Raw genomic sequence first — 26154 nt, forward strand, 5'->3', positions numbered from 1 at the left:
CATTAAATATATTATGTGAGATTTTCAAGAACAAGAGTGTTTTTCTAAGGTTTCATTTTAGTTTGGCTTGAAAAAGTCAATGAAATGATGAGTCTCCATATGCTTTCTATTACCCCTAATGATACTTTAAGGAACAAGATCAAAGCGCATTTGTAGCCTTGAGATAGCATTATAGACTCTCCTTTGACACTTAGTTCCTCATAAGCATCTACCTATATAGACCCTTCCAAATTAGGCCCAATACACATGATGGGTATCCCAAATCCCTCATCTAAGGTCTCTTTTGTATTGTCCATCCCTAGCTCATCTTTATCCTAGGCAAGCAAGTTAAGTGGTGCTATGCCTTTTCTTGAGTTACTACATTGTGATTGTTGATTGGACATTGTAGGCATTAAAGGACAAACCCTAAATACGCAGACAATCATTGCAGAAAGGCTCCAATTGCTATTAGAATACCGTGCAAAAATGTCATCACCATGCAAATGAAGGGGTTTTTGGGGCAGGCTAGTCGAGAAACGCCTCGGGCGCCCTTCACACATTTGTATAGGGTAGACGTGCGAAACCCCTCTTATGGTGGGGACAAACCCTAAATAGACAGACAATCATTGCACAAAGCCTCCAATTGCGGTTAGAATACCGTGCAAAAAGAAAGGGGTTTTGGGGCGCGGGGGCCCATCGCCCAATTGTGTCCGGCGGACGTGCGAATGGTGGGGACGGGCTTAGCCGGTAACCGGTGGGCAGGTCGTCGTCTTCTACATAGCAAACGTTGAAGAGGCGAAGAGTCGCGCAGTGGCCGCACCCGGTAAACCAAGTGCTGTGTGAAGGAAAGAGCCCACTACGACGACCGGTAAGTTTATATACTAAAAGTCCATCGTTTTTTGTCCCTTGTGCTCTTCTTCTTCAGGGCTAGTTCTGTTGACAGGTAGAACAAGTACACATGTGGGTACTTGGGTGGAAGCTTTTCCAAGCTTTCCCCCTATCAGTTTCTGATGCTACCCTCTTCTCGTGAGCGAGCTCACGAGCTTTCCCCAGCTTGCCCTCCCTGAAAATCTAGGGTTTTTCTTGTTCGTTGTCTGTATCTTTATGTACAACCCTAAAAATCTAGGGTTTCAGCCCGTGCTTTTTTTTTGGCTGCTTTTTAGATCTGCAATTTCTCTGTTTTTATCCGTGTGTTTGATCTTTGCCCAATGACTTCTGCTGAGGTTGGCAGTAGTACCTTCGAGGGCACGGCAGCTCCTTAGTCCATTTTCAATTCAGATGTCGAAAGTACACCTACATTAGCCTCCTTAACACACACACACACACACACACACACACACACACACATCCTCATTGTGCAGCAAAGTCACTTGTCAGGAGCTTGGCTAGTCCCCTGCTGAAATTTCAATATCCATATACATAGTGGGCAGGGTCCATGACCCTGTAATGAAGGGCAGGATATGGCTGTCTTGCCTTGTATGCGGGGAGAAGGACCCATCATGGCTATGCTGACCATGGACTGAATGGATCGCGACAATGGTTCTTATGTATGGCACCAGCAGGGCTATCATTGGAGGGGTGGAGGCCTGGACACCTGAGTTCACCTGTTCATGTACAATGAGTGGCCTTGTTACCAGCGTGGAGCTAATCTTCAAACCCCCTTATTCCATGCAATTTCAACTGTACGAGGTTTAATGCCATCATGAAGTTTGGCCCTCATGGTGGAGCAGTGAAGTAGGAGGGGTGCGACAATCCACATCTACTACATACAATACAGGTAAACAAAAGCAGTAGTAGTGTGAGTACAGTTAAATTGTAGCGCCAAGTGCCCTTGAAACAGAATCATGGAGGAAGTTGACTAGGAAGCACTGTAAGGGTAGACAGATTCATGCAGTTGGATGATCAATATTCCCAATGGGGGCAGCAGTTGTGTGACCCTTAGTGTGATGTGCACGGGCAGTCTTGGCAATTGCTGGCTGTCTAGGCAGGTTGGACAGGTGGACAAAGCCACATGGGCAAGCACATCAGTCACGTGGGTAGCCGGGCAGGCCAGTTGAACCAGCCAGCAGATAAGTTGGACCAACCTATGACCAGCATAAGGCTGCCGACCCAACACTCAACAGGCATATTTGAAGGAATCGTTAGCCTAGAAATAGGCTGGCCAGTGGTGATCATAATCACAAGTAGATTATTTCCAGTAATCAGATCGCAGAAGCCCAACAGGTGGTGGCTTTATTTTTTAACAGTCTTCTTTTCTTATAATTTAGCCGCGGAAGTCCCATGTACAAATTACCTTCAGTCTATCCCCTGTAATCATTCAACAGAAATAAATGGACAGTTTTTATTGCAAAATCTCTTGCCTGCAGTGTGGGGGTATTTTATTATGAGCAGTTTACAACATTGGGCTTACATTTAGTATTCAAGTGGGTTTATTAACCAACCCAGCCTCTTTGCATTTTTTTAAAACCGAGCAGCCACACCTAGATTTTTTTTCTTCTTCTATGCAGAAAGTCTTGGACCAGCAACAGCCTACTGTCTGATGCATTGAGCATGTCTGTCACGGTCTAGGACCAGTTGACTGATTTTTAACTGAACCGTTGGTTCAAAGGCAGATGCAGCAGCAACAATTGCAGATCCAAGCACAGGTAGAGACCAAGATGAATGAGCTTGCAATCTTGTGCTCCAATTCACCGGCAATAGGCTTACTCCACATCCCTATGAGCAAATTCCATTATAAGCACCCAGTGTTGTCCCCTCATTAATTCTGTAGGTGGCTTCTATGCTAGAAGAGCAGTCAATGGTAACTTTGCAGCTGGTTTGCAGGTGTATTGCCACCAGCTCTCCAGTGCTTTCACTTGGAGGAGTTTCTACTAACTCCCGGACATTGTATCGTAGACAAGAGACAACGTTTCACGGTGGTGCTCATCAACAATGATCGCTGTGTTGTGGTATCAAGTTATTTGTCCACTCAATTAGATGATGAGCGGATCAGGAATGTGACTCGTATGTTTGATAAGGAGTGGGTTGCTCTAGACTGTCAAGCCTCCCACCTTCTCATGCATAGGTGATGGCGGTGCCATTGTCCAGTGGACATAGGAGATGAACAAGGAGCAGATTGCTCTAGACTTTCAAGCTTTCCTCCTCCTATGACGAGTGGATTACTCAAGATCAATCCTCCCACCTCCTGCATACGTGATGGTGGTGCCATTGTTCAGTGGACATATACCATCATGGAGATGATGGGTGGTTGAGACGAGCACCAGCCAACCAACTTGGCGATGCTGCCCATCAGTGGTACTAGGACTACCGGTCATCACTTGGATGTAGCTGTGCAAGCTATTCTTGTGGTATATGGTTGCATTACAGAACCTCTATGATGTGGGACTTGTCACTATTTGGCTCCCTAAGCATGATTTTGCCCTACATCTCTGGAGGTTTGACAGAAACTCAGTACGAAGGGCTTTGTGTGAATATATGCTCTTATGTGTGTGTGCGTGTGTGTGTGTGAGAGAGAGAGAGAGAGAGCATATCTTGATACAGAGTTCTACACCCGTTATTGGGCACTGATGATGTTAGTGGGGATGTCGTAGTATCTAGTCCATACTATGCATAATGGAGTTGATATTTATATAGTCTTGTGGGTTGACTACCATGAGTATATAACATGCACGTTCCTAAAAGGTGAGTTTGGGCATGTTCTTGGATTCATCTAGGTATATATGATTTAACTATGATGTAAGAGCATCATTAATTCCAAAAGCTCTTTTCTAGGACATGATGATTACTAGGGTGACTAGCCATTGTCTATATTTTTTTGAAGTATGACTAGAACTATTTTTACCTCTAGTGTGACTAGAGGCGGGTGGCTATGCTAGTGTGAATGGTAACTCTACATCTCTAGTATGACTGGAGAAAGCTAATGTGATTAGCCGTGCTTGCTCTCTACTACTGTGACTAGATGAGAGGCCAGCGAGATTGGTAGTGATGTGCCACCAATGTGAATGGGAACACATACACACCAGGTCCATTTTGTTAGCACATTCATCCCCAGTTTCTACCCATTTCTGGTGTCCTTTTGGTCCCTTTTGCATGGCCCTTGATTGTGGGTGGCCACCCCTATTTTCCATATTTTTCTAGGATTTTTCCCAGCCCGTTTGGTATTTTCCCAGTCGGCCAGCTACTCTGCTCCAGTCGGCCAACTTATTCAGCTCCAGTCGGCCAGCTCTCCCCACCACTGGTCTCTCACTTTTTCATCTTATCTTGTATATCTTTTGCTCCCTCACTTATGAGACTACTTGTGTCTCTTGCTTGAGACTGTTTGCTCTGTGCCCTTTTGCTTCCGCTCTATGCACTCTTTCACATTTTAGCCACCTACGTGTCCAAATCAGTGAGTTGTGGATCCATGACAAATATCAAGTGATCAAGGACGGGTGAGGGATTTCAGCCTTGCGCGATGAGGTAAGGGTTTGGTGGGGCAGGCAAGCACAATATACCCCAAGTAACATAGGTGCAATGAAGAGAACCCAAACATCCACGTTTCCCAAAACTCGAACTTGTGAACACACTTAAAATCTAGGTACTCTACCCTATCCAAGCGGTCAATGCACATGGGTGCTAGAAAAGAAAAGAAATTTGCAGGTTCCCTAGGCTCAGATACCAACTGTAGAGCACTTGCGTCTATGTGTTAGGGTTTTCCAAAGATAGAAAGAAGAGTATGGGAGAATCGAACATACAACGCACACAAGAGTCCTAAATTACTGGATTGTATTATGTACGAGAAAGAAGTAATACAATCGAAATTCAAGTACAAGATGTGGCTGAGAATGAAGATGTCAAATTACAGCCCTGTTACCTACTGGACACTCGTGGCTAGCACTTCGCCTACAGAGAAACGCTCTATGAACTCCAATGCACTCCTAGGCAGCTAGGAGTAATGATGTTGGCTAGTTGTACCTGACTGTCGCATCATCAATGCCACATCACCACTGCCACATCAGCACTGCTACGTGGAAGTGCTATGTGTCACTTGCACTATTGGCTGCTATCTAATGTCTGGCTCTGCCTTGTATACTCGTAGGTGTGTCACATTCACAAGTACCTTCTTTGATGACAACTTGGTATTTGTCAAGAATGAGGAAGAGCACAAGAGGCATCTTGCCATTGTGTTTGAAGTGCTAAGAAAGCACAAACTCTTCATTAATGGTAAGAAGAGTGAGTTCTTTCTTTGTGAGATACACTACTTGGGGCACATTGTTTCCGAGGGTGTACACTGTACGTATGGATCTTGCAAAGGTAGTGAAGGATTGGAGAGAGCCAAGAAATGTTCATGAAGTATGTAATTTCCTTGGGTTATGTGCGTATTACAAGAGGTTTGTATGGCATTTTGCTCACATGGCTTCTCCTTTGCATACTCTCACAAAGAAGAGGACTGTATTTGTGCATCAATGTATCACTTTTCAAAAGGTGAAGTTCGATAGACTGAAGGCTGTTATGTACTTGGTTATTAATCTTTGAATTAGTGGGCCTAATCCAAGCCCTTGGGATTAGGAGATTGCATGCAGATGTTGGGAGCTAAGACTGAGATCCAATAATACTTGGCTACTTGCTATTTATGGCAGTTGACTATTTATAGCATCCGTGACCCCTATATAAGTGAGGCCTTGGGTTATTTTGGAGTAGCCAGTTGTGCGGTGTAATTTGACAGGTCTGTGCTTGGACCAGAGTTTCTACTCCTGCTACGGACATGGCGGAACACAAAGTCTTGCCGAGGGTCCATGTGTCACGTGCTATGCATATATATGTATATATGTAAGTACTTAGTATACATCCATAAATATATATAACATTTAACTGTTTATTTTTAGGCTGATTGTATTTACACTCCACGCCCGTGCCATGGCTAATCCAATGCATGAACAACCTTAATCCTTGGTTTAGCTGCTAGCATCAGAAGGATATTATCATTTAGTAGCATTAGAAGCATCATCATCAACAAATAGAAAGAGTTTAGTTTTCTTTCCCTCTTTGGAAAATAGAAAGAGATGCTTATAACTCAAGTTCTAAAACGAATTTGCACGTGCAACTGAAGAGACAGTTGCTGAGATGGCCTGGGCGAGTCGCCATGTCACCTCAAAAAAAATAAAAATAAAATAAATTATTTAAAAATAAAAATAATAATTACTCAAGGGATTTTCGACTGCTTTGATTCCAATTCCAGCCTCTGTTTTCCCAAAAGATGAAGGGAAAGGCCTCAAAATCGACCTCCAACTTAAAAGGTACATATCTTGTAAAACTATCAAAATTGAAAGTAGTTTAAGTAAGAAACATACTTAACCTTCTGCAAAATACAAGTTGTTAGATCAGCAACCAATATTATGCACAAGTTCGATGCTTTAAGATGAATGCCTAAATGTTCAAGCATTCTCAAAATCAGCATCCAATGCAAGATCTTCAAACAGCTTATTGTGCATGTGCCTAAGGTGAGTACCATCCGTTCCATACACTTGTATCCATCCATACGCTCTCCCATACTGGTAAGAGTGCATAGTCCATCATGCTTATGAAGCATGTCCAATCATACTTCCCCACTTCGAGATGGAAGTATGTCCATTCATGCATGCAATATCATGCTCTCCTATTTCGGAATAGAAGCATGTCCAATCATGGTTCCTTGGAAAAGAACACATGTCCAATCATGAAGTCTGCCATGCTAGGTTAGACAACATGTCCAAGTTTTATTAACTTCAAAATTCTTGATACAAAATTCCTTGTAAGCTGATCAGGGTTTTGGATTGGGGATTTCTCACAAATACAGGCAGGTGACATACCTCTCTCTTATATTGCAGTTGTCCTCAACTGAAAGGCATCCAGATAAGGTTTTAGTAAATCTGGATAATCTTCAAGGTCTTCTTGATCCATCCACTGAGCATCAAGGGGTGGATAGCTCTTGAACTTTACCAGGAATTTCCTGATAATCTTTCCTTTAGGTGCTTTCGTGTCTTTATGATATACAACCTGTTCAGGCTGTAATACCTCTATAGTTGTCAAAATCCACACGGATCCCCTCGTGATCGATCTTGGATCGAAACTCGAATCCTGCAAACAAACGAACAAACAAGCAAGGGGGTGCAGGCCTGACTCACCTCCCAACCATGACAGCCGTGGGCGCTTTAAGCCCACAATCTTGGCTGTCCCCACCAAGCCACGAGCTGAGCTAACTAGGTTGACGTACCGACCAATCTCCTCCTCGCGACGTCCCATACCGCCACGAAGCTGCCCTCGCGGGCCTCGAGATTGCTGCCGGCCTCGGCTGCACAAAGCAGGTGCACGTCTGCACTAGATCCAGGCTCCAAGACAATAGAGCTCTCACAAACTCGCGAGACTCTCTATAATACAATAACTAACCTTGGCCACCCTTTTATAGGCTCTTGGCCGGTCATCGGGCGTCCACACTTGGCCGCCCGCCCGTCCATACTTGGGTGCCGCCCGTTAGTATTTCCCTAACTCAGCTCGTCAATCAGCCTGCCTAGTTCCAAGCTTCCCCAAGCCTCGAAACTAGTCTTGCATGCGTATAGCACACGGTAGATACACACTGTGCACATCATCCAGGAACACCACCACAAATTTTCCCAAATGTTCACGAAAAAAAATCGTTCATCATTTGTTGGAAAGTGGCTGGAGCATTGGTTAACCCAAAAGGTAATACGAGAAACTCGTAATGGCCATACCTAGTCCGAAAGGTGGTTCTTTCGACATGCCTTTCATGAATACGTATCTGGTGATAGCCAGTACGTAGATCTATCTTCGTGAAATATTTCGCTCCTGCTAACCGGTCAATTAGGTCATCTGATCTAGGGAGAGGATAACGGTTCTTAATTGTCAGCTTGTTCAATCTCTTGTAATCTATACACATTCTCCAGGTATTGTCCTTCTTTCTCCTAAGCAACACAGGTGCACCCCAAGGTGATTTACTTGGACGGATCTGGCCCATCCTCAAATAATCTTCGAGTTGTTTAGCCAACTCATCTTCCTCAGCTTGGCTCATCCTATAAGGTGGAATACTGACAGGATGAGCACCAGGGATCAAGTCAATACGATGATCTACTGCCCGTTCAGGTGGTAAACCCGATGGCAATTCCTTAGAAAATACATCTTGAAACGAATCAAGTATCTTCTGTAATTCTTTGCTTTCAAACACACTTAATTCATTCACATCCATGGAAGGGATGAGAAAAGAAGAAAGTGGAATCAATACACAATGGAAAGCGGTATACAAAGAAGAATTCATTATATTTCCAAAATCAATTGTATTTACAAGAGGTCCCTGAGAGGGATGGATACAATCACCTAAAATACTATACTTGGTGTCCCTATGCTGAAAAGAAAAAATATGACTAGACCAATCTATCTGGACGTCAAGAGTCTTAAACCACTCAATCCCTAATAACAAGTCTACATTTTCCAGATGCAGGACATAGCATTCCAGAGTATCTTTGTAGTCCTGAATCTGGATTTGAAGCATCTCCACCTTGCGATCCCAAACTTGTCTTTCCGCAGGTAGACGTACCTCATAGGTATGGTCGCTGAGTGTCGTATCAAGACTCAATTTCTGCACAAGTTTGTAGTTAACAAAGTTATGCGAACTGCCAGGGTCTAAAAGAATGTGAATCTTATGGCCATTCACTTCTCCATAAACTCGGAGAAGATCATGCATGCCAAATACCTTAGAATTGAACAGACAATCAGAACAAGTACTAGGGCGAGAAAGTACAGTAATTGACTTACCTGTCAAAGACAACTGGTTAGCTGCCTTTGGCTTGGGTCCTGCGTTTGACTTGGTATCCTTTTGCTTCGAGCACTCATTACGCATGTGTCCTTTTTCTTCGCAGATAAAACAACGTCCTTCCTTCTTGAGCTTCAAAGCCCTAAGGAGTCGTTTCTTCTTCGCTGGTGTCAAACTGGAATTCTTCGAAGGTTGGTCCGAAGACTTGCCTTCATTCGTGTTAGCCATAGGTACGGAGAACTTTCTTTTATGCTTGTTCCCCTGCTCGGTAACGGGTTTCGACTTGGAAGAGACCATCGTATCATCATAGATACGAGCTGAATGAATGGCCTCGTCCAAAGTTTTACATTTGTTATTTTTAACCTGTAATCGGTACGAGTCTGGTAAACCAGCTACGAAAAACCCCAAAAGAGTAGTGGGATCCATCTTTGTAGCCTTCATCTGCAAGTCACGAAACTTCTGGAGGTAGACCTCATAAGTGAGGTGCTACGAGGTCATGGTCAAAGCTGAAAACCGGGCAACAACATCGTAATCATCCTCTTTCTTGAGGAATTCTTTCTTGAAGATATCTCAAATTGTGCCCAAGTCGTTGGCTTTGGGTTCAGTTCCTTCCACCAAAGCAAAGCTTTGCCGGACAGGAAACCTGCTGCTAGCTGTATTTTCTTTCCATCATCATATGGATGAAACTGAAAGTGAACTTGCCACTTGTGTAGCCACGTGTCCACGATCTCCTTGGTTCGCTGCTTTTGCTCGCCCCTGAACGGTTCCGGAGTAATATTGGGGCCTAAAGCTGAAGCCAAGGTATCCATACCCGAGAAAGTAGAGAGGGTAGTGGTCAATAGAGCGATGGAGTTCTGCAAAGCTTGCATCTGGGCTGCGATTTGCGCCCGACGTTTCGTCGAAGAAGCTTCGAGAGCTACTTTGAACTCTTGGAAATCTGTTTTTGACACAATCGTCAAAAAGATCGGCATCGGTTCCTTCCGTAGCCGGCAAGCCTTCGCGTTCCACGAGGGGCTTCAACTCTGATTCTTGGGTCGACATCGTGAAGAGGGTACGTGGAGAGAAAATTCGATCTTTGCACAATGAAAGTGCGAGCGAACTCGAGAGCTTGAGAGCTTGAAAACTTGAGAACTTGAGAGATGTGTGGTAAGAAGCCCACTTGAGGGGGTTTATAAAGGTTTTCCAAAAGCCAAAAATCTCGAAAAACTAGGCTTAGCTTTTGCTTTAGCTTTTGTGTTTTTTTTTTGTAATATATATATATATATATGAATATATATATATATATATATATATGAATATATATATATATATATATATATATCATATATCATATATATATATATATATATATCATATATCATATATATATGAATATATATATATATGAATATATATATATGAATATATATATATGAATATATATATATGAATATATATATGAATATATATATATGAATATATATATATATATATATATATATATATATATATATATATATATATATATATGAATATATATATATATATATATATATTCATATATATATATATATGGATATATATATTCTATTGTCTTTAAAAAAAAATAAACATCTTGAAACCTTTGAAACCTTGGAGAGTTCTTTAAAAATTTAAAAATTTTAAACTCCCAAAAAAAACAAAAAAACGAAAGCACTAAAAAAAACGTAATGTTTTCCTTGCGTTTTTTTTTTCGCTACTCTCCTGGATTAGCTGGCGCTGTCTGCTCTGACGTGGAGTGCTGCCTGCTTTCCGGCCGTCGCTGCTGTCGTCACTGCTGCCGGCGCCAGAACCTTCGCACTAGCCTGCATGTGCGCCTGCGCCAGCCGGATGCGTTACTTGCGCTGGCCGCCTACAGGGCTTGGCTGGGCGCTGGCCTGCCTGGCGTGAGCGCTGGCCTGCCTGGCCTGGGCCGCCTGCGCTAGGCTGCGTAGGCCTGGCTGGCCTGGGCGCTGCCCGCTTGGCCTAAGCGCCGCTTGGGTTGGCTGCGCTAGCCTGGCCACAAGGCCACGTGGCCTGGGCACCCGTCATGCCTGGCCTAGGCGCCTTCAGTCCGCCGATAACCACCGCCTGCAATACTCGCCAGCGCCAGAGCACAAACCTGCCAGCGTGAACAGCACGTCTCTCGCTCTCTCTCTCTCTCTCTCATTCAACGAAAAGCAACAAAAAGCATCATGCTTTTTTTTTTCTTTTTTTCTGTTTTCTCTCATGCGACTGCACAAACACGACTCCTCTTCTTTGCAAAGCAAACAACCCTATTACACTACCATCTCCCATCAACATGGGGTTCTTTGATGATGAAAAAAACACATACCAAATCTGAAAACTGCAGTATGCACAGAAAAAACAGCAAGCTTTTAACACATACCGTTCTTCGACCTCTTCTTCTCTACCCACCGACTTGCTCGTTCACGAGGTATGCTCTGATACCACTGTCAAATCCACACGGATCCCCTCGTGATCGATCTTGGTTCGAAACTCGAATCCTGCAAACAAACGAACAAACAAGCAAGGGGGTGTAGGCCTGACTCACCTCCCAACCATGACAGCCGTGGGCAAGCCCACAATCTTGGCTGTCCCCACCGAGCCACAAGCTGAGCTAACTAGGTTGACGTACCGACCAATCTCCTCCTCGCGACGTCCCATACCGCCACGAAGCTGCCCTCACGGGCCTCGAGATTGCTGTCGGCCTCAGCTGCACAAAGCAGGTGCACGTCTGCACTAGATCCAGGCTCCAAGACCATAGAGCTCTCACAAACTCGCGAGACTCTCTATAATACAATAACTAACCTTGGCCACCCTTTTATAGGCTCTTGGCCGGTCATCGGGCGTCCACACTTGGCCGCCCGCCCGTCCATACTTGGGTGCCCGCCCGTTAGTATTTCCCTAACTTAGCTCGTCAATCAGCCTGCCTAGTTCCAAGCTTCCCCAAGCCTCGAAACTAGTCTTGCATGCGTATAGCACACGGTAGATACACACTGTGCACATGACAATAGTCTCTTCATGTACTTCAAGTGGATCTTCCATCACTGGAGTAGAAGGTACCTCTCCATGATATGGCTTTAACAAGCTTACATGAAAAGCGTTATGAATTTGCCAATGAGAAGGCAACTCAAGACGAACAGCCACATTATTAATCATTTGTTTGATCTTGAATGGTCCATAATACCTGTTAGAGAGTTTGATGAATTGACTCTCCTTTCTCTTCTTCTTCTTCAAGCGTGCCTTCTCAAACTTGAGAAGCACCCATTGGCCCTCCTTATAGTCAGTCTTCCTTCTATGCTTGTTAGCAGCTTTCTTCTGCTTGGCTTGAGATCTCTCTATGGCTTGATGGAGTTGAGTGAGCATCTGGTCCAAGTCTTATACAAATTCATCAGCTGCAAATATCTTCTCTTTGGTTTGCATTATGGGTAGCAAGTACGATCTTCCATAAACTACTTCAAAGGGCGCTTTTTCTGTTGAAGAATGAACAGTGTTGTTGTATGCAAACTCCACAAGAGGCAAATAGTTCTCCCAAGTTGCTTTCTTTTCAGCACAAAAGCACTTTAGTAGATCTAAAATCTGTAAAGTGAAACATGGACAAGAAATTTGCCCATCTCATCTGCATAGGTGACAGCTTCTTCTGGGTAAGAAAGTACTTTAGACTTTGGTGATCAGTCTTGACCACAAAAGTAGTGTCCAAGAGATAATGCTTCCAGATGGTCAAAGCATGAACCACCGCAAGCAATTTCCTTTGATAAGTGGAGTAGTTCTTTTCAGCTTCATGCAACTTCCGGCTTTCATAGGCAATCGGTCTTCCTTCCTGCATTAAGACAACACCAATGCCTACATCGGAAGCATCACAATGTATTACAAAATCTTTATTTAAATTTGGCAGATGCAAAACATTATTTTTGCTGGCCTCTTCTTTCAATCTTTTGAAGGCAGCCTCCTCTCTTTGAGTCCACTTGAAAATAGCCCTCTTTTTGCACAAGTCATGCAATGGTGTAGCAATGTGTACAAAGTAGCGCACATACTGCCGGTAGTAGGAGCAAAGTCCAAGAAAGCTTCTCACTTCATGGACATCCTTCGGAGTTGGGCCACTCCACAATGGCCTTGACTTTGGCTGGATCCATCATTCGCACACTTGCTCGGAGAATGTGCCCTAAGAACTTGATTTCTTGCAAAAACAACTCACTCTTCTTTGGATTTATATACAACTTATGTGTTTTGAGTTCTTGAAATACTATAGCTAAATGCTTCTTGTGTTCCTCTTCATTTTGTGAAAAGACAATAATGTCATCAAAGAAACTTCCATAAAATTTTATGTGTTTATTGAAAATCCGACCCATCATTCGGTTGAAGGTCGTCGGAGCATTAGTCAGACCAAAAGGCATGGCCAAGAACTCATAGAGACCAAAGGTGGTGCGGAATGCAGTCTTTGAGATGTCCTCCGGTGCAATCCGAACTTGATGATACCCACTTTTCAGATCAATGCGGCTGAAGATTGAAGCTCCGCTGAGTGTATCCAAGATATCATCGATTCTTGGAATAGGGTATCTATTTTTCACAGTGACCTTGTTTAGGGCTCGATAATCCACACACATGCGGAAAGAGCCATTCTTCTTTTGTCATATTGGCCACTGCAAAACGAGGGCACAACTGGTGCTCGGTCTCCCTCCCTCCCCCGTTCAACTCTAGACTAGTGGGAGTGTATGCAGGCGGGTCTGTTATGGATTGAATCATGCTGTGGCAAGAAATTCAGAATCTTCAAGGACCCCTTATTCTCGTTGGGGACTTCAACATGGTAGAATCTCTTGCTGACAGATTCCTTGCCAAAGGAACAACAGTAAAGGGCGCTGAACTGGTGGCTTGGGAAGCCCTCAAATCCAAACTTCAGCTTTGGGACATAGGAGTAGAGGGCGACTTCACCTGGCAAAATTATGCTAAAGGAGACATAGCTAGAAAAGCCCGTCTCGATAGGTGTTACATGGACTTTAATTTGATCAACACCTTCACCAGAGTGAAAGCCAAGCCAAGATTCACCTCTTGCCTTTCGGACCACTACCCCTTAGCTATTACTCTAGATGACAAAGACTCCAAGGTCAGAAACCAGTGGTTCCATACTGATCCCATGCTCTTCCAGCTCCCTACAGTCAAGCAATCTATCGATGACATTTGGAAGGTAGCCTTCTCCAACTTCAAATCCCCCTCCAAGGCCTGGAGCCAAGCTGTCAAGGACACCCAATGGATGCTCATTCAAGTCAGGAAAGAGGTTACCCTCATCAGGAAAAAAAGAAGAGACAAAATCTATGATGAGCTTGCCACCCTAGAAGCCTCTGAACCCTCTGTTCAAAGTCAATCTACCATCACCGCTCTTCGTCAAAAATTAAAACAGGAAGAGGAGATCATGTTCAAGCACACCTCGGCCTTCTACAAACAGTGGTGGGCTGGAAAGGTAGACCGTCCCACCAAGGAGATGTTCAAAGCCCTTCGCAAAAGGAATGATAGGGAAAGGACTCCCTTCTTCAACTCCCCTTCCCCAATCACGTCAGATGACCAAAATCTGGAATTTGTACGGATTCACTTCAGCAACCTCTTTAGCCCCCCAGAAACCCTCTCTCTGGAGATGGTAGATGCCAGAATTGAAGTCCTCTCTAACAGAATCCGAGTCATCCCTGAAGATGAAGCTGAACGAGCGGAGTCTCCTCTAACCCTCTCCGATCTCTATGAATCCATTGAACAGATGAAACCAAATAAGACTCCAGGTCTTGATGGGCTACCCTCTGAATTTTTCTTGTGTTTTAAGGAGCTCGTCTCTCCTTATTTGCTGGCAGTCTGGGAAGAATCTATTAGGCACCATGCCCTGCCTTGTGCTATCAACACAGGGCTTATTAAACTCCTTCACAAGAGAGGGGCTAAGGATGATCTAGCGAACTGAAGGCCGCTCACTATGCTTAACACCGCTTACAAGATCTTCGCCAAGGCTGTGTCCAATAGGATTTGCGTCCTTCTGATGAAATGGATATCCTCTGAACAAAAAGGGTTCATCGAGGGCCGCAAACTTGTTGAAGCAGTGATTTCTCTATGGGAAGGTTTTGAATATGCCACTGAGTCGGGGCAGAATTTTGTCTTCGTCAAGATTGACTTTGTCACGTGCATCCCGCACTTGGATGCCACGTAGACATTTCTGTACAGAAGGTGCAGGACCTGGGATGGTGAACTGGTCCCATGTGAGCCCAGTTCGGGACGAGTCAGCCAGGGATCCATCTCAGATGTCCGAGGTCAGGTGTGCATTGTCCTGCACAGGAGTCTAAGGTCAGGTGTGCACTGTCCTGCACATGAAGCAGTGCCAGTCCGCGCTGTGAGTCTCCCTCTAGAATGATGTCAGTGGTTCTGTGTATCTGGTATGGTACCGGATGCCAGATCATTGAGTAGATTATGTTTAGGACAAGGGGCCAGCCCATAGGGCTACCCCGGAGCTTAGTATGGGCATGGGAATGGTGTGAAACCATCCCCATGAGGGCCAGGAAGGCCCAGGCTGGACCCACCAGCCATGGAAGGGCTGTGGGACAGCCCTAGGGCAAAGATAAGGCTATTTTCAGGAGCATACAGCCTTTAAATGGCTGTAGGGCATGTATGGGGCAGCCCATACAGGCTGCCCAGCCTTGGGATTGTGGACAAAAGTTGTGTCCAGCCAATCAGAAGCAGGCGCATCACTTTCAGCCTGTTAGGAAAAAATGGCAGAATTTTTTGGGATTTAATTCAGCATTTATTGCTGAATTTTCACCAGTCGTGGGACAAAGCCTGTTTTTCAGCTGGCTGACTGCTCCTGAGGAGGAGTATAAATAGTGGAGGCCACAATCCCATCTTTCATCTCATTTTTCACCAAGTGCTCAAGCAAACCAAGGGGCCAAGACAGCCAAGGGCTTGCTAACGCAAAGGGGTGAAGGATTCAGGTCAAGGGCAGGATTTTCCAGCCAAGAAAAGGTCAAGTTTTTTGTATTTGTTTTCAGATTTACATCATTCTAATAAAGCAAATACACCATCCGTGGTGGGGGCCCTACAGAGGGTAATTGGGACCCAATACTGTGTCCTCTCCATCTCCCCCTTCTCTCTCTATTTTCTGCACATCTCCTTTCAGTTTGTGCGTTAATTTCCGTCGCAAAAAGAGTGCTGATTTTTGAGTTTTGAAGTACCGATCCTTGTCCGAAGCTTCCGCATACTACAGTGGTATCAGAGCCTACTTCAAGGACAAAGATTCAGCAAAGAAAACCAGAAAATTTTTCTCGCTCGTGTGGTTGGTTTTTAGACGCCGGTGGACTACCCCTTTCAGAGTGACTCCTGCCCTCGAAGGACGGTTGGTTTATAGCCTCCGGAAGCCTCCGGAAGTCTCCCACACAGATAGTGGATGGTCAGATTGCGTTCCGGAAAGGAATTGCATTTTCCTGCTATGGCGAGCTTTGGCGACGAGAGAGAACTAGAACCATGGGACCAGAGTGCACTAGGCAGCCCAGCTAGGGCACCTGGCTTGAGTGTCACAGACATGTTCTAGCAGATGATGCGAGCAATCGTAGACCAGACTGCCAAGCTGGATGAGCAGAAGGCGCGGATCTTGGCTCTGGAGGAGCGTTCTCGCTCTCCAGCGTCGCGTTTTGCATCTCCTCCTCCCTCTCCTTCCGTATCCCAGATACCAGATCCTTGTCACAGGGACCCTCTCGCGGGGTCACAGCCGCAGCCAAGCTCCTTGCTTGAGTTGCAGATGCGTGCATTGGAGATCCGACAACGAGAAGACGACGCCATGCGACGCGTGGAACACGAGCGTTACCTCAGAGCTTTGGACGCCAGATTGACACCGGCGGCGCCCTCGAATCATTTTCCCGAGAAAATGAATTTCAGTAAGTATAATGGTAAACTTACATCAATTTGAAGCTTACTTTGCCGCAGTTAGGAAAACAAATACTGACAAAGTGATCTTAGCTAGTTGGTACTTGGAAGGTGAGGCCATTCCTTGGTGGACTCAGTGGGCTCATGCCCACACCAGAGCAGGTATGGCAGCTTATGTGTGGGACGAGTTCGTCCGCGACCTTAAGCAGCGGTTTCTACCGCACCACTACCTTGAGCGACTCGAAGACGAGTTCAGGGGAGCGCGTCAGAACGTGCAACCAGTCCTTCAGTTTGCTAATAAAATTTCGACCTTGTGTCTGCAATTAGGCTTATGTGATACGGACAAGAAAGGGCAGTTTTTGTATGGCCTGGACACGCAAATCCAATGGGAGGTGCGTATGTTTAGGCCCGCCACCTTTGAGGACGCACTCTCGCTTGCGCAGAGTGCAGAAATGAAACACAATGGTGGCAAGTCCAAGACTTCCCAGCCGGCTTCTCCCAGGGCTAACACCTCGGGGGGCAAAAGCCAGAACCAGACGGGGTCTTCCCTAGGACAGAGCCCGGGAGCCTCTGGCTCCAAGAACTCAAACAATGCATCTAAGCTTACTCCAGACCAGAAAGCGGAGGCAGGCAAGACAGATGGCAAGTTGAGTGCTGAGGAGCTTTCTCAGTACAAGGAGGGAGGTAGATGTTTCTTTTGTCACACAAAAGGACATACTTCTCGGGATTGTCCGAAGAAGCCTCCAAAGGCCGCCACCGCTTCCGTGGTGAGCACAGCTCCCACACAGACCCCAGCGGCTACCCCTAGTTCTTCAACCCCCGGTGCTTCAGTTGGAGCAATTATTAGCCGGGAACTCGAAGAGAAGCAGAAGGGCGCCCATGACCAGGAGTATGAGCGCAACGAATTGCTCAAGTCCTTTGGCTACATAGGTGGCCAGAGAGTCGTTGTCTTGTTTGACAGCGGCAGCACGGAGGATGTGGTCACGGAACAGGCCGCTAGGCGTGCCCGTTTCGAGCTGACTCCGGTGGACAAACAGGTTGAGGGTTTTAGCACAGGTATGACAACGAGCGTCAAGTATGAAGCTCTAGGTGCTAAGTTAGTGATTCAGGGCATAGAGTTTGTGCGTGACTTTATGGTTGCCCCTCTTGTAGGAGCAGACATAATTTTGGGTATCCAGTGGTTTCACAAGTTTCTTCCTGATGTCAAGTGGGACAAGCACACATTCTAGATCGATCGGAATGTGTCAAACACCCCGGTGACCATTAAGTGTGAGGCAGGTATTCCAAACTTTCCGCTCATAAGCCACTTGTAGGCTAAGCGAGCAGTCAGGAAAGGCGCACAGTGTGCGATGATTTACATCCAGACAGCCTAGACGGTGGCCAGTGCTTCCGAGAAGTACTCGGTTCTCCATGAAAAGTTCCAGAAGATTTTTCTTCGGGATAGCCTCCCTCCCGCTCCCCCCGTCCATACCGGAGGATCACAGGATTGACCTCCTCCCAGGCTCGGAACCCCCGAGCAAGTTTCCGTATCGCTGACTATATTCTCAAGAGGCTGAATGGAGCAAAGGTGTTCTCCAAACTGGATTTAAAGAGTGGGTACCACCAGGTACGGATTGTAGAGGGGGACATCCCCAAGGGTTGCAGGAATACACACACACTGTGGAGATTCTCAAGAGAGCACACAATGAGATGATAGATAGATAATGAATTTGTGATGTACAAAGTGTGATTTACCCCCCTTGGGATGATATAACCCAAAATGTGTAGTGCCCTTTAGGTAATGGAGCACCCATTTGACAGACTGCCAATGCTTTGTGCCTGAGACCAATATTAAGACCACATACTGAATGTCAAGCCCGGTGTTACACAAAAAGATAAGGCATCCAATAGCTTCTTGATACAAGCTAGCATCAAAAGAGTCACTTTCATCTTCAAGACTTAGTTGTAAACCTGGCTCCATAGGTGTAGCCATAGGTTTACAGTCTTCAAGATTAAACCTCTTCAACAATACATCTATGAAACTCCTTTGCAGCATAACAATGCCATCATTATGCTGGTACAGAACGGGCCCACTATGAATTTGTGGTCATGCCATTTGGTTTGACGAACGCACCAGCTACATTTAACCGCATGATGATGCGTATTTTCCGGGAGTTGATTGGAGAGAGTGTGTTCATATTTCTGGACGACATACTCATATTTTCAGCTACAGTTGAGCAGCATGACATTGATGTGGAGAAAGTCCTTAAGTTGCTGGAACGCAACGAGCTCTATGTCAATGAAAAGAAGTCAGAATTTTATCTGTTCCAGGTACATTACTTGGGATATATAATTAGTGCTGAAGGCATTCGACTTGATCTGGCTAAGGTGGCCGAGATTGTTAACTGGGAAGTACCACAGACAGCTTATGACATGAGATCATTTGTGGGTATATGCCAGGCATATTCCACCCACATTGACAAGTTTTCTGATCTCTCGGCAGATTTCACCGATCTGCTAAAGGGAGTGAAAACAAGAAGGCAAAAGATTCGAATGACTCCACGATTGTTGGAGGCATTCCAGAACCTCAAGGTAGCTTTGTCAGAAGCGCCTTGTTTAGCCCTTGCCTCGTGGGACGAACCATTTCAAGTGATCACCGATGCGAGTAACATCGCAATTGGAGGTGTATTGCAACAAAATGGTCATCCAGTAGCTTACATGTCTCGTAAGTTACTGCCCGCCGAGAAGAACTACTCAGTCTATGATCGTGAACTCCTAGCAGTTATACAGGCCTTGAAACATTGGAAACATTTCCTGTATGGCCGTGACTTCGAGGTTCGCACTGACCATCAGGCATTGCGCTAGATTCAGATGATGCCAAGTGCACAGTGGAGTGATCGACAACACCGCTGGAGTGAGATATTCCAGCAGTTCGGTGGTATGATTGAGTACCTTCCAGGAAAGGCCAGTCCAGTGGCCGATGCTTTGAGCAGGAAGGGACAAGTATCTACGATTCAGACCACTAGACTTGACCTTGTTGGTACAGGACTAGAGGACATGAAGCACACGTACGCGGATTCCGAGGAATTCGGTACTCAGTGGGAACAGGCATTGGATGCCACAGGACCATGCCATTTTCTGATACGCGATGGTTGGCTTTTCTACAAAGGCCGATTGTGTGTCATGAAGTCATTCAGGGCAGCTCTTCTCCATGATGCCCATGACGCCATTACAGGTGGTCATAGGGGTATGAATTCGACCCTGGAGAAATTAGAACGGCAATACTATTGGCCAAAGATGAGGCGTGATGTGTTTACATATGTACAACGCTGTGACATTTGTCAAAAGGTGAAAGCTCCTCGTGGAAAGAAGATGGGGTTGTTACAGCCCTTGCCAATTCCTGAGGGTCCTTTCCAGGACATTTCAATGGACTTTGTCACTAATCTGCCTCCCAGTCCGAGTAAGCGTAATACGCAGTGCTTAACTATTGTTGATAGGTTTAGCAAATTTGTTATGCTTATTCCTTGCAGGGCCAATGTGACCGCTGAGGATGTTGCCCAGTTATTCATTCGGCATTGGTACCCGATTGGCGGGATTCCTAGAACCATAGTGTCAGACCGAGATGCCAAGTTTACCAGTCATTTTTGGAGGGCATTGTTTGATAATTTTGGTACTAAGCTGAATTTTTCCAGTGCATTCCACCCACAGACAGATGGCCAGACAGAGATTTACAACCAGTTGGCCTTTGACGTGCTGAAGTGTTATGACCATATCAGCAAGGTAAGTGGGAATCGTTTTTGCCTTTAGTTCAAGCTGTTTTGAATGACTCTTTTTCTTCAGCTATCGGCAGGACTCCATATGAGGCAGCGTTTGGAAGACCTTTCCAGTCGTTGTTAACCAGGACTTCGTCTTCAGTACCGGAGGCGAACAGAATGACGGAGTCTTACCAGGAGATCCTAGAGTCAGTCAAAGACAGATTGGCTAAAGGGCAAGAGGCCTGCACTCGACAGGCCAATAAAGACCGAAGGGATATGAAGTTTTCGGAAGGAGATTGGCTTTATCTTCGGATAATGAAGCAAAGATTGAAACAGGTGGGCAAGCGATGCCCAAAGTTGTCTTTCAGGAGCTTCGGACCATTTCTCATCCGGAAAAAGATTAATGAAGTGTCTATGCAGTTAAAGCTACCTCCGAGTTGGACTATGCACGATGTATTTCATGTCAGTTGGTTAAAGCCATATGCAGGTCCACCCCCTTCAGAGGTCAAAGACGAAGCGGAACCAGACATTGTTGATGAAGCAGAAGTAATGGTTCCAGAACAGATCCTTCTACACCGTTTCAAGCATGGCTCAGGCCGAAGACTACGACAGTTCCTCACGAAGTTTCAGGACCGAGGAACTCATGAAGCGGTATGGCTCGACAAAGAATTTTTCGAAGACCATCCGGCATTATTGACGGATTATTTGGAGGATATGCTGCTTCCGTCAAGTTAAGCAGAAGGGGATGTCACGTGCATCCCGCACTTGGATGCCACGTAGACATTTCTGTACAGAAGGCGCAGAACTTGGGATGGTGAACTGGTCCCATGTGAGCCCAGTCCGGGACGAGTCAGCCAGGGATCCATCTCAGATGTCCGAGGTCAGGTGTGCATTGTCTTGCACAGGAGTCTAAGGTCAGGTGTGCACTGTCCTGCACATGAAGCAGTGCCAGTCCGCGCTGTGAGTCTCCCTCTAGAATGATGTCAGTGGTTCTGTGTATCTGGTATGGTAACGGATGCCAGATCATTGAGTAGATTATGTTTAGGACAAGGGGCCAGCCCATAGGGCTACCCCGGAGCTTAGTATGGGCATGGGAATGGTGTGAAACCATCCCCATGAGGGCCAGGAAGGGCCAGTTGGACCCACCAGCCATGGAAGGGCTGTGGGACAGCCCTAGGGCAAAGATAAGGCTATTTTCAGGAGCATACAGCCTTTAAATGGCTGTAGGGCATGTATGGGGCAGCCCATACAAGCTGCCCAGCCTTGGGATTGTGGACAAAAGTTGTCCAGCCAATCAGAAGCAGGCGCATCACTTTCAGCCTGTTAGGAAAAAAAGGCAGTATTTTTTGGGATTTAATTCAGCATTTATTGCTGAATTTTCACCAGTCGTGGGACAAAGCCTATTTTTCAGCTGGCCGACTGCTCTTGAGGAGGAGTATAAATAGTGGAGGCCACAATCCCATCTTTCATCTCATTTTTCACCAAGTGCTCAAGCAAACCAAGGGGCCAAGACAGCCAAGGGCTTGCTAACGCAAAGAGGTGAAGGATTCAGGTCAAGGGCAGGATTTTCCAGCCAAGAAAAGGTCAAGTTTTTTGTATTTGTTTTCAGATTTACATCATTCTATTAAAGCAAATACACCATCCGTGGTGGGGGCCCTACAGAGGGTAATTGGGACCCAATACTGTGTCCTCTCCATCTCCCCCTTCTCTCTCTATTTTTTGCACATCTCCTTTCAGTTTGTGCGTTAATTTCCGTCGCAAAAAGAGTGCCGATTTCTGAGTTTTGAAGTACCGATCCTTCTCCGAAGCTTCCGCATACTACAGACTTTGACAAGGCCTACGATAGACTCGAGTGGTCCTTCATTATTCGATGCCTGGACGCCATGGGTTTTGGCCAACAAATGATTCTTTTTATTAAAACCCTTTTTGGGAATGCAAGAGCAAGAGTTGCTCTTAATGGTAAACTGTCAGGAATTTTCTATGGGCTGGTGACCCTTTTGTCCAAAAAGCTGCCAAAGTTTCATGGGAAATATGCACTCTCCCCAAAGACCAAGGAGGATTGGGCATCAAGGACCTGAAAACTATCGCTGACAAGATGGCTGTTAAGCTTCTCCTATCTGTAGTCACAAATCCCCAAGAAGAATGGGCCTCCTTGTTGCTCAGAAACCATCACAAGTTCAAACTTCACGAGTTCTCAGGTTGGGCTAACCTCCCCCTGTCAACTATTCTATTTGGAAAAGGCACTATTACCTCTCACGGCTCTGATCTTCTGCGCTCCTTGGTTCAAGCCTGGAACAAACACCGAGCTGCCCTAACAATTAACCCTCTTTCCAAACACAGCTTTAGTCTTCCCCCTGGAGACTCCATCTGGTGGCCGGCACTGAATATTCCAGGAATATCTCCTAACTACAGAAGAAGAGCCTTAACCCTTCACAAAAAGGGAATCAGGACCTGGCATCAGCTTTGGGACCCTCACGAGCAAGACTGGTTCAGCAACTTGGATCTCTCTCTGAAGTTCAAAGCTCACCCGTGTGATCTCCCTATTATTAGATCTAGGATAAGAGAGTTCCCTCCGGACCTCATCTGGACTCTACAGAGATACATTGAGCTTGATATTCGCGCCTTCACCTGGAAAGGTGGGTACAAACTCGAGCATCCGACTTGGGACCCTCCTGACCTTTCCTCCCCCCTACATGTCACGCGGAACAGAAGGTGGAAGGTTAATTACTCTGCAAAGCAATGGAACCACCTGGACGGGCAAAAGGATGATTCACGCCCAGCTAGGTGATGGCAGATGTTGCAGATGCAACGGAGAGATTGAAGACATATTCCATTTGTTTCTAGCATGTCCTGCTAATAAAAATGTATTTGCACCTTTGATTAAAGTCTTAGGTTTCTCTCCCAGCTGGAAACAGGTTCTTCTAGGTGATTTTGTAGGCTATCTTAGCCTTTTCTGGAATAAAGCCAGGGGGGAACTCCTCTGGATTATTTGGAGACAGAGGAACTTCATGCTGTTCGAGGGGCCTTCCCAGACGCCAAGTCTGAGAATATTCTTTTATGATGTCAACTTGCAGGCACTGAAGGTAGCAGCAGATGAGTTGGCTATCTACCGCACCAAGAAGGCTCTCCTCAGCGACGTTGACTACCACTACTCACGATTTGTGGCCAACTGTCCCCCCAACGAAGACCCTGAGGATCGACAACGCATGAGGGATGAGTGGGAGAAGGATCTGGAAATCAATATCAGCCACCTGGAGTCACAGATTGAGGAAGGCAACCAGTTTTTGGACGATCTCCAGTCGGAGATTGACAACCTCCCTGCTTCTAATGGCTACTGACTGGAAAGATCACCTGGCTTTAACAGTTATAGAAGACGAAGTAACCAGTCCAAGAAGGCTGTCCTGAAGGACACCGAGTTCTATAACACTCATCTGCTTGCAACAAAGCTCAATGAAGCGTTCAGAGATCACTACTTGACCAGAGATGAACGGGAAAAGAGCCTGGACATTGAGATCCACCACCTGGACCCAGATTATGGAAAGACGTTGCTTCTTGGAGAGTGTGCAGGCCGAGTTGGCTGCCCTCCCTACAGCCCCCATGAACTCTCACATGCTATTCACCCTGTTTTGTGGAAGCCCCTTGTATTCCCAGCTCCTGGCCACTTTCTCTTGTCTGCCCCTTGATTGGTTGTATCCTGGTTGTATGGATTCACCCCTGTCTGGTACTATGGTTTCTCCCTGGATGCTCTCCATGCTCCAGCTGATGTAATTTTTGTTCTATTCTAATTCAATTCACCACGCTTATGGAAAAAAAAAAAAAAGCTCGTCGACTTTATAAAAAGAGCAAGGAAGGACCTTCGAAAAAGGACATGCGCATTCACCTTCAGGCCAGCAGCAACTTCTGCTCTTTCTCTCTCTCCTTCACCCTCCTGCACTGGCCGTACAGGGTATGGAAACTATATAGCTCTCTCGTCTCCCCCTTGCGTAGGCCGTACAACAGTGCTGCTGAATCTTCACTGGCTGAGCCGCCGTTAGAGCTGTATTGCAGCCGCCGTTAGAGCCTATCCGTACAGCCGTACAAAGACTGTATCAACAGTTCGCACGTGTAAAACCACTAGGGCCAGTTTGTGGGCTATTTTTGGGGCTGTTTCTGGAAATCTGGGACAGTTTTGAGAGCTCTTCTAAGGCTGATTTGAGGCTTTGTTTTTGGGGCCGTTTTGTCGAGGAGTTCGGGGCTGTTTTTGGCTCTGTACTGGGCTGTTTTATGGACTCTTTGTGAGCTGATTCATGGGACTGTTTTGAGACAGTCCCATGAATCAGCTCACAACTTATATGCTCTCTAGTTTAAATTTGCGTGCAGGTTTCTTGTCTCTTCGTTTGTTCCCAAGGAAGCACATCAATCGCTGCGTTCTTTGTTCAATACCATAGCTGCATGATAATAATATTAACGTCACGCGAGCATGCATAGGTTAGTTTTAATTAATTAATTAAACCTGCTAATATATATGGTGGCTCAAAATTGAAGAGAATCTTTTCAACAAGTACTGATAGTGGTCCATGCTTTGTATCTTTACCTTCTTGTGAACTTGAGTTGACTGACGCTCACATGCCTTTATGTTAGCCTGCAAAATGATGGATGTTTATAGTGTTTGAACTTGCAAACACTATAAATCACATTGCAAAAAGATGCCTAACTTAGTCTTATTATAGGAAGCTCCCCATTGTGAACTTGAGTTTACTCATGCTCGTGCATGGAAAGTACATCCTAAGAAATTATTGCTTTATGTTAGCTGAAAATAGTTTGCAAAATGATGGATGTTTATAGTGTTTGAAATCTCAAATCACATTGCAAAAAGATGCTTAACTTAGGATTTCAAAAAATTATGTTTGAATTTATTTTCCTAATTTTGACTTTACTTTTATTTCATTTGCTAAGACTTTGTACCACTCTTGTTTCAAAGTAAAGCTTGAAGGATCAAAATACTCATGGTTGATTTCCAAGTTGTTTGTTGTTAAGGTCAATTTACTTGTTTGGTGGCAATGGGAAAAAATGCAATCAAAATTCAAAAGATTGAGAAGGAGTCCAATAGGCGAGTGACCTTCAATAAACGAAGAATCGGGTTGTTGAAAAAAGCTTATGAGCTCTCAATTCTATGTGATATTGACATAGCTCTTATCCTATTCTCACAAAATGATGAAGTCACTTGCTTTGAAGGGAGTAGAAGGTAGCTTTCATTTGCTTTATTGGCGTTGTCTCACTAGAATTTAAATAATGTTAAATTTTTCCATTTTATCTAGGCATTTGCTTATTTTCAAGTAAGAAATAATATTTTATCTTTTGTCAACTTATTTGCTATAGTTCTATTGAAGATGTCGTCAAGAGATTTGCTGAGCAATCGGAGCATGAGCGTGCAAAATGGTAAATATATTAGACATCTTAAACACCTTTAAGAATACCCCTCAAAGCGTGCGCGCGCACACACACACACACACACACATGCATGCATATATAGATGCATGTGGACATGCATGCGTGCGTGCGCACGCACACACACATGCACAAACACGAGAGAGAGAGAGAGAGAGAGAGAGAGAGAGAGAGAGAGAGAGAGAGAGAGAGAGAGAGAGAATAAACATTGAAATGGTGTGTTGTAGCCAAACTAACAAATTCTCAACCAATGAAGGTCACGTGGAGAAAACTACGCCAAGAAAGATAGAATGTGAAGAGGTAAAGACTTTTTGGCTTGCTTTGTGAAAGGCCTCAAGCAAGGCTAAG

General features: G+C 45.3%; 1 protein-coding gene across 9 annotated transcripts in view; it reads left to right on the top strand.

The window, feature by feature from the left end:
• The first annotated feature begins 705 nt into the window (after window positions 1–705).
• The window catches only part of LOC147606768 (agamous-like MADS-box protein AGL65), a 73236-nt gene continuing 47787 nt past the window's right edge, over window positions 706–26154 (top strand). For 5 of the 9 annotated variants that reach the window (XM_086790987.1, XM_086790991.1, XM_086790994.1 and 2 more), the window contains exons 1-4: window positions 876–2202; window positions 25396–25603; window positions 25738–25797; window positions 26034–26106. In XM_086790987.1, coding sequence (XP_086647113.1) covers window positions 25419–25603; window positions 25738–25797; window positions 26034–26106 — 318 coding nt within the window. In that variant the 5' untranslated portion in view covers window positions 876–2202; window positions 25396–25418. Of the gene's footprint in view, window positions 848–875; window positions 2203–25395; window positions 25604–25737; window positions 25798–26033; window positions 26107–26154 lie in introns of those variants that run through there. The other 4 variants (XM_086790992.1, XM_086790995.1, XM_086790988.1 and 1 more) reach the window with 3 other exon arrangements.

This window comes from Cibotium barometz, chromosome 56, assembly GCF_041138505.1.
Source record: "Cibotium barometz isolate CiBa-2024 chromosome 56, ASM4113850v1, whole genome shotgun sequence".
NCBI lineage: Eukaryota > Viridiplantae > Streptophyta > Polypodiopsida > Cyatheales > Cibotiaceae > Cibotium > Cibotium barometz.